This window comes from Amblyomma americanum, chromosome 10 (genome assembly GCF_052857255.1).
Source record: "Amblyomma americanum isolate KBUSLIRL-KWMA chromosome 10, ASM5285725v1, whole genome shotgun sequence".
Lineage (NCBI taxonomy): Eukaryota > Metazoa > Arthropoda > Arachnida > Ixodida > Ixodidae > Amblyomma > Amblyomma americanum.
The window spans coordinates 33007867-33018800 of record NC_135506.1 but is presented as its reverse complement, the minus strand read 5'-3'; the positions used below and the strand labels follow the sequence as shown (position 1 = coordinate 33018800).

The window sequence follows — 10934 nt, the reverse complement described above, 5'->3', positions numbered from 1 at the left end:
GGAAAGGCCGATCGGTCCAGGACCGAATTCTGCCTCCGGAAAAAAATCCGCCGAATCTCGTCATCCAATAGGAAGGCGAGTACCCGCAGCGACAAACATGGCGGCGCCCTTCGATGCAGGACGTCTCGCTTCGGACTGAATTCGTCGCTGTTACTGCCTTTTTCAGTGCGTTCGCTGGCCATAAAAGAGCCAGCGGTCTTTCGCTTTGTCTTATCTCGCCCATAAGAAAACGTTTGAGCGATAAATTTGCTTTAATTTTTATTTCGGGTGACGATTCTTCCCTTTTTAGGCATAAGAGGGGCGTCGGTTTGTTGACAACAATGATTCCTCTCCCAACCACCAGATGGCGCCACTAGGCGTTTAAAAAGCGAGAATGTTAAGAAACGGCGTAACGTCCGACAAAATAGCTGCATTTAGCGTACGCAAGCGTGCATACGGTTTTCGTATGTAGACAGCATCGATTAACCTCTTGCCACCTCTGTGTACGCCGTGAGCAGACGACACACAGACGATCAGCGACGACGCGGTGGCCGGGAAGTGAGAATGAGACAGCATTTCGGCGGCCGCGGATTCCGCTCCCTCTCACCGTCGAATTTCCAAGTGTGAACGCGCCATAAGGGGGACGTAGGCGGGAGCCGTTTTCAAAAAATCCGATGTAACCGCCTCTCATCTTTTCTTTCCTTCGTCCATGCTCTAGCGCCTGATGCGCCATCCAGCCCCTAGCGGATATCACTGGTAGTAGGCCTGCATCAGCACTCTCATCGTCATCGTGATCATCACCAGCCACGCTAACGTTCGTTCGCGAATTAAGACTCGTTGCTGATTTCATTGCTCATAACCCGTTTGTTGGAGGAAAGAAGCAGTTCGAGTGTGTGTTTTGGCGTCACGATTCAAGGAGCGACATGGTGAATCCTGCGCGAGCCATGACACGGCGTGTGGGTGCCTCGTACACCGGCGTCAACTGGCGACCGACGCGTTTCGCTGAGGAACTGCTGCATCCGCATGTCTGCTGCCTTTGCCAGGCGATTCCGAACGCCACGGTGCTGCTGCCCTGCTCGCACGTGCTGTGCGACTCCTGTCTGGCCGGCAGCTTTAAAACGAACGTCGAGGGATCGTGCCCGCTGGAGGGCGAATCGTTCGTCAGAGACGAGTTGCAATCGATGACGCTGCCATTGAGGAAAGCGCGGAACCTGAAGGTGAGTGGGCGCTGTTCTGTTCTCGTCAGAAGCCGCTGCGATGGCTCAGTGGTTATGGCGCTCGGCTGCTGACCAGGAAGACGCGGGATCGATCCCGGCCGCGGTGGTCGAATTTCGTTGGAAGTGAAATTCTAGAGAGAAACCCGTGTACTGTGCGATGTCAGTGCTCGGTAAAGAGCCCCAGGTGGTCTGAATTTCCGGAGCTCTTCACTACGGCGTCCCTCATAGTCTGAGTCTCTTTGGGACACTAAACTGCCCATAAACCAACCATCTTCTCGTCATAAAATGCTGGCGCGGGGATCATCAGCATAAGTTAGCGTGACCAAGTTAGTCGTCACAGCTTAGCCGTTTTACGCGACAGCGTGTACAGCTCGCTCGGTCCAAAAGCCGTCGGCGTCGTCGTCGTAGTAGTTGTAGGCACCGCGCGTCGGAAATACTGCTTCCCTAACGGAGCAGTTTGGGTGTCCATCGAGATATGTGAGACAGTTACTGCGCCATTTCCTTTTCTCAAAAACCATTTTTTTCTTCCCTTACGGCGCGTTCGGGTGTCCACCGAGATATGTGAAACGGGCGTCATTTCCTTTCCTTAGATTGTCCAACGGGCAAGGCGTCGCGCCGAACGGGCGATGACCGTCCGTGGATCCCTTGGCAACGCTGCATTACGCTGTCGCGTCCCACTCTTCGAGCTCAGGCGTCCTTCAATTTTAAAGCGAAAGCTTTATTGGCCGCAAATTCGCGATTTCGCCGTGGCCGTACTCCATCGAGGCACGTGACGTAACAACGCGCGCCTCGCCGCGGAAGGTTACTGTGCTTCGCTAAGCGGGGGCGCGCGCATCGAGGCACCCTGGCACCCTATGCTTCGCGCGCTCGCCACGCCATCTGGCATGATGTCACACCGCGCCGCTCGCCGCCGCCGCCGTTTCGTAGGACGTGACACGGCGTTCCTCGTCGTTGCGCTTGCCTTCGCTCGCTTCGACAGCTGCGTCGCATGCGCGATAAGATGTCGGAGGACTGAAAATGAGAGCTGGCGTGCGCCGCAACCACAGCTGAGGCGACAGTATGGACGGCGACAATTCTGATAATTTGGAGGAGGCCTGGAATCGACAGCGGAACGAGATGAAGAGGAAATTAATCGCCCAGGAAACAGAAGAACAGCGCGCCGAACGACTGGCTAAACGCCGCCGTGAATATGCCGCCGCGAGACAGGCACGTTTAACGTTCGGTGTCACGACCGCTAGCAGCAGCGACAGCAGCCGGAGGAGAGACCTGAGTCCTGCTTCACTGAAGACGGCCCGTGATGAACGATGGAATGCGACCAAGAGACTTCAGCGGCGGGATTAAGAAACCGAAGAACAACATGCCGTTAGGATAGAGAATAGGCGTAAGAGTGACTCGATCCCTTCAATCCTTGGATAGCCTCGGTGCTGAAATCAAACATGGACCTACAGGTCATACTGGACGTTTATGCCTGTGTTTCAACCGTTGTGGAATATGTGAACAAGGCCAACCGGGGAGTTTCACACTTTCTTTCGCTACATGTATCCTGGCATAGCCGAGCGAAGTCACTGCCACTTTTTTACTAGGCTATATGGAGCGGATCGATTGCTTATTGCAAGCTTTGTGATGCTGAGGGGAGGTGAGAATTAAGCAGAGTAGATGATAAGACGCGATAAGCCGTGGAACCGCGCTGATTGGTGAGCTCAAGCAGGGGAATATGCTGTGGACGTTCCGTTGGAAAAGGAACGCGAGTAGACTGTTCCGAGAGCAGCGGACATCTCGAATGTGCGTCATAAGAGGGACGCGCTTTTTAGTGGCGTGGAGATGTGCTCGCGTTCCGTGACCGCCGAGATTGACGACTTGAAACGAGGTTGCGGGGGAACCCCTGAACCCTTACTCATTATCGGCGTCCAGCCAAGGGGGAACGCTACTAAGTGGCTGCGCTGAAGCGAACGCTCTGTAGGAAGGCTGTAGCTGAAGGTTCGGTGTCGGCTTGCATTGACGATGTGTGCTATCAGCAGTGATGCAAGCTGCTGTCGGCAGCCGCTTGGTCTGCGCTAATGCAATTATGTGCTTGGTATGAGACGAACGCGGCGCTGAACGATGATAGCGTCCTCTCTGGTGTTGCTTATTAGCGCCTGCGTTCGGCATCGGTTACGAACGCAATGCGCGCACTGGTTTCGCTCGGCCAGAAATGGGATGCTCGCAAAAAGTTGACTTTTTGAGGAAAGAAAATGACGCAGTAATTGTCTCGCAGGTTTTTTTTGAGGAAAGGAAATGGCGCAGTAATTGTCTCGCATTTCGGCCGACACCCGAACCGTGCAGTAACTGAAGGGGGAGGGATAGAAGAAAGAAAGAGGTGCCGTAGTGGAGAGCTCCGGAATAATTTCGACCACCTGGGGATCTTTAGCGTGCACTGACATCGCACAGCACACGGACGCCTTAGCGTTTTGCCTCCATCGAAATGCTGCCGCCGCGGCCGGGTTTGAACCCGGAAACTCTGACCCAGTCGCCGAGCGCCCTATCCACAGAAATAGGGCGCGTCCTGAAACGCAACGTGTTAAAACTTGGGGACTGTTTCCTGCACAGGATTGTACGTGTTGTGGCGGTGTTTTGAAGCGAAAAGCTTCACTACGCTAGTCAACACCGCGCTTCGCACGAGCCGGCGTATGTCGGAGCACGAGTGACGTCACGCACGGCGCAGGTGGCCGCCGCCGACTCTTTCTCTCTCTCTCTCGCCCCCTAGTGACTGCTGCGCATGCGCCACTAGTACCACCCTGGCACAGGTGTTCCCCCGCTGTCTTTCTTCTTTCTCTCCCTCATTTACGGCGCGGTTGGGGTGTCCACCGAGATGTGTGAGACGGTTACTGTTCCATTTCCTTTCCTCAAAAACCAAACAAAACAAGTGAGCCGACGGCGTTCATAGAGTTCTTTGGAGTTGACAACTTTGCAAGGGACGTTCATTTTCACGGAAGGAAAGGTGAAAACCGGCTCCGTGGTTCAGTGGAAACCTCAATCTCGCTTCCATATACGTGGCTTGGTGTTCAACTGCAAAAGCCTGCTTTGATTGCGTTCCGAACACTGGATAGGCAGCGCGCCCTCCCTACCACCCTGGGAGGTGGCATGCAGCGCTAATGCACTCTGGCCACATCTCGCTCTCTCACCACCGCCACATGTACCAAAACACGAATGAGGCGTCCGCATATCCGGGGGGGCCAATTGTTCGCCTTTCCTTTCCTCAAAGCCATCGCCGTCTAGAACATTGTCAACGCCAACGTCAATGAACACAGTGAACGCCGACATCTTTCGCTTTATATATCCTGGATTAGCTCAGCTAAGCTACATTAATTGTTTTTAACGTGGATGGCTTCCGCACAGCTTCGGCACCTCGCCCGAGCCGTCACTAGCACCCGTCATTGAGCGTGTTGAGTGGAGGAGTGAAGTGGAATGACGCAAAACAGTCCAAAAAGCGAATTAGTGCTTTTAAGGAAAGAAAGTGGCGCAGCATCTGTCTCACATATCGGCGGACACCTGAACCGCGCCGTAAGGGAACGGATAAAGGAGGGAGGGAAAGAAGAAAGAAAGGAAGAGGTGCCGTGTAGTGGTGGGCTCCGGAATAATTTCGACCACCTGGGTATCTTTAACGCGCACTCAGTCGCCGAGCGTCTAAAGATCGAGATGTGGATAGGAGAGAAAGCAAAAAATGGGAGAGAATGTTTATAACATTTGTGTACAGTGCGAAGGCATGGCGCTCTAGGGTCATAACCGCCAGATTTTTGCCACATAGAAGGTGCCATTGCACTAGCAGTGCCGGTTCCCGGAGCGTACGCGCTAGGCCAGGCCAGGCGCTAGGCTCGTGCTCCCGGCCGGACAAGGCGACGATTTTGCTAGGATCTGAACCTCCGGGTTACTGCTTTCGCACTAAAATGCGTCCCTGTGCTGTGCGATGTCGGCGCACAGCACTCCAGGTGCCCTTACTTGACTCGTAGCCCTTCAAAAGAGAGAGAGAAACTTTATTGGTGGAGAGGAATTTATGGGTCCCCGCACGACACCACTGCACTCAAGTGTTTATGTCCTTAAGGTCCATAACACTGGCAGCCCGGCAGGTGGCGATAGTCTACACGGCCGGGCCTTCCGAGCGCAGCAGGGTCTCTCAGTCCTCCCAGGTCTTGAGGTCCTCTAGGCCGCGCGGGGGAGGGTCCGCGGGGCAGAGGGAGAGGATGTGGAAGAAGAGGCGAAGAGTTCTGGCCACAAGGTGCAGGCAGAAGTGGGGAAGGAGTGATGAAAGTGGGCTAGGGTCAGGGGTGAGGTATTGTGTGCTCTGTAGTCTGCGCCAGAGTGTTGCGCATTTGTTATCTAATAATAACAATAATTGGTTTTTGGGGAAAGGAAATGGCGTAGTATCTGCCTCATATATCGGCGGACACCTGAACTGCGCCGTAAGGGAATGGATGAAGGAGGGAGTGAAAGAAAAAAGGAAGAAAGAGGTGCCGTAGTGGAAGGCTCCGGAATTATTTCGACCACCTGGCGATTTTTAATGTGCACTGACATCGCACAGCACACGGGCGCCTTAGCGTTTTGTCTCCATAAAAACGCAGCCGCCGCGGACGGGTTCGAGCCCGGGAACTCTGGGTCAGTAGCCGAGCGCCCTAACCACTGAGCTACCGCGGCGGGTTATCTATGGAGGGGTGGGGCTGTGGGTAGAGCTGGCACGAGGCTCCGTAAGCCTGCGTCATCTAGCTGAACGAGTGCATTCGCTCCCTCGCGAATCCTCCACAAGGCATAACTCACGACTGTCTCTCCCTCACTGCTTCGGGATATTAAACCCTACAATCTACAATTTGTTTCCAAGGGACAGAGATTCATGGAGGAGGCATGTCTTGAGTAGATAGCCGCCTGGTATTAATTTTGACCTCTAGGGTTTCGTTAACGCGCACTGATATCGCTGTACATAATGACGTTTTTGCGTATCCTCGGAGGTTTCCTAACCTCATCTAATATCTCTCCAGATCACTCAATTTACCGTCCTCTCCTACATACTTCTTCCCTCGGAATCGAATCTGCTTCCTTAATTGACGCCGCTGCTTATCTTTCCTTCGCAGTTCAGTCCCCACGCATGAAATTTTATTTTAATTTTCAATCGGATAACACTAATTCACCTATGAGGCATAAAATGAAAGTGCAGCTGAAAAGCTTGAAATTAAATTGAGGACAGAGCAGCGAGCTATGGAAAGGAGGATGACAAGGGTAACATTAAGAGACAGGGATAGGGTACATCAGCCAGAAAACGCGTGTGAATGACATTCTAGCTGAAATAAAGAAGCTAAAAAGGGGGCTGTAGGCAGGGCGTGTAATGCGAAGGGAATATAATCAATGGTCCTCTAGAGTAACTGAGGGATTTGAAAAAGAAGGAAAACGTAGGCATAGGCGTTAAGGGTGAGGTGGGCATATGAGAAGTACAATGCTATTGTTAAACGGGCGAGTTAGTTATATGTCCCCGTCTTCTGAGCCGTTACCCTGAAAAAGAGGTTAAGAAGTTTAGGGGATTAAATGGCTGCACCTGGAGCAAGGCAGGCTTAAGCGAAGTTCAGTAGGACATGCCTTTGCCCAGCATTCCTTTGCCCAGTTAATGATGGCCACTAGCTCGAATGTGTTGCTTAGATCACGCTCGCTCTTCCTATCCGTTAACTTCAAAGGTTGTAGTTTCTCAACTAAAGGTCAGGGAGCGCTAAACATACACGCATTGGCCGCACATGCACCATGCCTTGTAACCGCCACAGCGCGGTAGTTCAGCTTGAAAGCCACGTAGTGCCCGTCGTGCTCCCTCTGTGGGTGTACTGGACGTGTTTTACTGCGGTCACTTCACCGGTCACACTGTCGCTGTTGTTCGATCGGACACTGAATTATGCGCCGTTTTTTTTTCAGGCTTACTGCTGGAACTACACGCACGGTTGCAAGTTCGTGGGCCGGCTGTCGGATCTGGTGCGACACTACGAGCAGTTCTGCAAGTGCCACCATGTTTCCTGCCCGGGCTGCGGCACGAGCGTCCTACACAGAGACCTGCCCAAGCACTACATGGCCGGGTGCGGTCGTCGTGCACCCTCTGCAAAAGCTGCCAATTCAGCGGAGAAAGGTGCCGCGGCGGAATCGGAGCCACTCGCAAAGGATCCTTTCGGAGGGCAGCTACCGGCTCTCCAGAACCAGATGAGCGAATTGATGCACGCGGCGCAGAGCCTCGGTTTGCAGCTCCAGGAGGTGTCCTGCGCGCTTCGAGAGACCAAGCTGAAGGTCCGAGACGAGCTGGCGGCGTCTTCGGAGAAAGCGTCAGTTCCAGGCAAAGGTGATGAGTCTGATGAAGAGAACGTTAGCACCGATGAGCCCCCAGAGGAATCTGCAAACGTGAGCGCCGCAGCGACGGAGGCTGCTTGGATACCAGCAGAGCCCGGAAGCACAGAAACGATGGACAGCTTGAAGGGGGAGACCGAGATGCCAGATGTCGAGACCTCAGGGGATATAAGCACCTTTGGAGAGACCGAGACCCCGGGTGAAATCAAGGCCTCAGGAGATATCGCGACCCTGCCAGAGACCGAGGCCTCAGGAGATATCGGGACTCTGCAAGAGAACGAGACTCGAGGTGAAATCAAGGCCTCAGGAGATATCGGCACCCTGCAAGAGACCGAGGCCCCGGAAGATATCGGCACCCTGCAAGCGACGGAGGCCGCAAGAGATACCGGGACCCTGCAAAAGACCGAGGCCCCTGGAGATATCGGCACCCTGCAAGAGACGGAGGCGTCAGAAGATATCGGCACCCTGCAAGAGAGCGAGGCCCCGGGAGGTACCAAGATCACAGGAGGTACCGAGATCCCAGGAGATACCGGGACCCTGGAAGATGCCGAGATCCTAAGAGATACCGGGACTCTAGGAGATACCGGTACCCTGGGAGATACCGGGATCCTAATAGATGCCGGGCCCATAGGCGATACCGGGACCGTAGGTGATACCGGGGTCCTGGGCGATACCGGGATCGTAGGAGATGCCGGCATCCTAACAGATACCGGGACGCCAGGAGAGGTCAAGGCTTCAGAAGAAGCTGCAGCAGGCGCAAAGTTTATGCCGTGGCACTTGGAGAAGAAGCATATCCTCCGCAAGTTGGAAGTCTTGGCCTGCGACGCCCTGCGTTATCTGGAAGACCTGCGCTCGGGAATCCCCCGTCCCGCGTCTTCGGTGGCTCGCTATGAGCTCCTCCCTCTAGGATTAAACGAGACCATCGACGACAAGGTGTGGCCGATCCCACGGGGGCGGCCTCCTGTCCCGCAGGCTTACCGCTTCAGCTTCAGGGGCTCCGACCAGCTGTTCAAGCGCGGTCAGTTTGACCTCAACCTGATCGCCGCTGGCACGTGGTGGCACCGGCGGGATGTGTACTTCACCGTGGCTCTCGGCACGCTCGAGTCGGCTGGCAACCTGGAAGTGCTCATCAAGTGGGGCGGCACTCTGGAAGGTGTCTCGCCGCCGGAGGTGTCACAGGTGGTTGTACTCCACCCGTGCGCCTCTCTAAATCGCTCTTTGGCAAGGGAAAGCACGTCGATCTTGGAGTCTGTTCTTCCTGGATTTTGGATGCGCTTTTGCGCGCCCCTTTCGGAGTTGGAGTCTGGCTTCTTTCAGGGCGGCGTGCTGAATTTGGAAGTAGCCGTTTGGAATTAGTTTTCCGGTGGCTAACCTGAACTTTAAGAGGCAAGCTCATTACTTGCATCGTTTTTTTAGGCGACAAAGCCGCGCGTCTAGCCTGCAGTCATTGTTAAGTGTAATATTTCCTCGGCTTGCTGCTGCTTTCTTCTCGGCTGCTGCTGCAAATGTTCAACATCAGAACCAGTCAAATTCATTGTATAAGGGTAAAGGTTCCTCAGGGGTAGTAAAAAACACCTTAGTATGGTTATGCAGCCATCCAGGACATCCGGGATACATGTTATGGCTGAGGTGGTGGTTGCATATGACCACGACGTAATTGGCGCGTACGTTTATTCCAATGTGGCTCACATGTGTATAAGTACCCGAGTTTCCGCCGCTGTCGTGGGCAGGAAGAAATTGTGACGCAGTAGCCTAATGGCGTTCAGCAGTCGATACATTAGGGAAGAGAATTCATTTATTATCACCATTCTCATAAGTGAGTAGCGCAAGTATTGCACAAGAAAGCAAAGCTTTTATTTGCATTACAAAATGTTCCGGCAAAGTGGGCACTCAGAAAAGCATCTAACACGCGCAATGCACTGCAAACTGGTTTCCTGTGAACTAAGTTTTCTGCGTTGAATAAATTCTTCAACTTGGTGTGTGCTTAACGTGTGTCTGCCTTTTCCTTTCAATGTTCTGCGTATTCCTGGAAAGATTGTTCTGGAAAGCTACGCGCTGGTCTCTCGATAATAATCGCCCCCCTTTGTTCGGGGCGCTTCATGTCTATATATACTGGCGACTAGTTCCGATATCTCGGGCGTCGTTCGTGACCGCAGTAGTGTGGTAATTCATTGTTGCACTCCTACCATTCCATTGTTGTTGTTGCCCTCTGTAGACTAGTGCAAAATTCTGGGACAAAAATTTTAAAAACAGGAAAATTTTAAGACACTGTCAGGGAAATATTGAAGGTAACGGTCCAGTCTTCTGATATGCAGCAAAACCTTTTAAACTGATTCCATCGATCGCATAGAATAGTTAGACTGCCATAGAAAGCCAACTAAGTGCTTTTGACGATAGCAAAAACGATAATAAAGAAATACAAGACTGCCGCCGGGTGATCTGCGGATATAGTGACTGTCATAATGAAATCTTCCATTATATGAAAAAAAAAATTGCGTTCATGAAAGGTTTCCCGCTGAGAAATGGTTTTGTCCAGAATTGCTGGGTACGAATGGCACATACCCCGGCACGGCATTGACTAAGGACCACGCATTCTCATGCTTGTAGAACGTTTTGAGTTCTCACACTGCCTGCTGAATACTGTTTTTGTTTCACAAGAATTCCTAGCAACGACTACGGCTGCCTTTAAAGATAAACACAGAAAATTTGAGATCAATATCTCCCCCGTCCTGCGTCGGTAAGCTCATGGAGTAAAGAGCTAGTGAATGAACAATGTCTACTCAATGCATATAAGCATCGCGCACTGCGCGGTTGTGAAGGATGAAATGCTTAGTATTTCCTTCAACGCTTTATTTAGCGCGCTAAACACTAACTACGGACAGGTGTCGCGTCTGATGTCACCATACCATCTATAGTTTAGTACTGTACCGAAATACAGTGAAGAATATGAATCAAGTTCTCTCTGCTATGGTCAGCGTCATGTCATGTTTCGAACTTACGCGTGCGTTGTTCAGGGACGGTATTACAAATAAAAAGTAATACAAACGAACGCTACTATGGGCGCGTTGAAGAATTCCGCGTGGTCGAAATTTCCGGAGCCCTTCACTAGAGCGTCCCTCTTAGCCTGAGTCGCTTTGGGATGTTAAAATCATAAACCAGAACGCTGGTATGGGAGGAAGGGTTTGAGGAGCGCGAAACTTGAATATAACATAAAAGACGGCTCATGAACCTGCAGAAGCGGACTGCAAATGTCGTTGTTGTCAAAGCGTTTTATTCCCAAGATTTTGGTCCCCATGAAACATATATAGAGTGTGCATTATGATGACTAAATTTCTTGTCGTTATCTCATTGTTTTGCAGCCGCCTCCTTAGTACTGTATTACGCATTTTTTACTCC

At 52.3% G+C, this 10934-nt stretch overlaps 1 protein-coding gene across 1 annotated transcript; it reads left to right on the top strand.

Annotated features, from left to right (window-relative positions):
• Nucleotides 1–772: 772 nt before the first annotated feature.
• LOC144106183 (uncharacterized) lies at nt 773–9455 on the top strand. The gene is made up of 2 exons (XM_077638921.1): nt 773–1196; nt 7119–9455. Exons 1-2 carry the CDS (start codon nt 903–905, stop codon nt 8892–8894), a joined length of 2070 nt encoding a protein of 689 aa, XP_077495047.1. The 5' UTR covers nt 773–902; the 3' UTR covers nt 8895–9455.
• The last annotated feature ends 1479 nt before the right edge of the window (nt 9456–10934 follow it).

Coding starts and splice junctions, on each gene's coding strand:
- LOC144106183 (XM_077638921.1), top strand. CDS start 903: ATGGTGAATCCTGCGCGAGCCATGACACGGCGTGTGGGTGCCTCGTAC. Junction 1,197..7,118: donor GGAAAGCGCGGAACCTGAAG/GTGAGTGGGCGC, acceptor TTTTTTTTTCAG/GCTTACTGCTGGAACTACAC.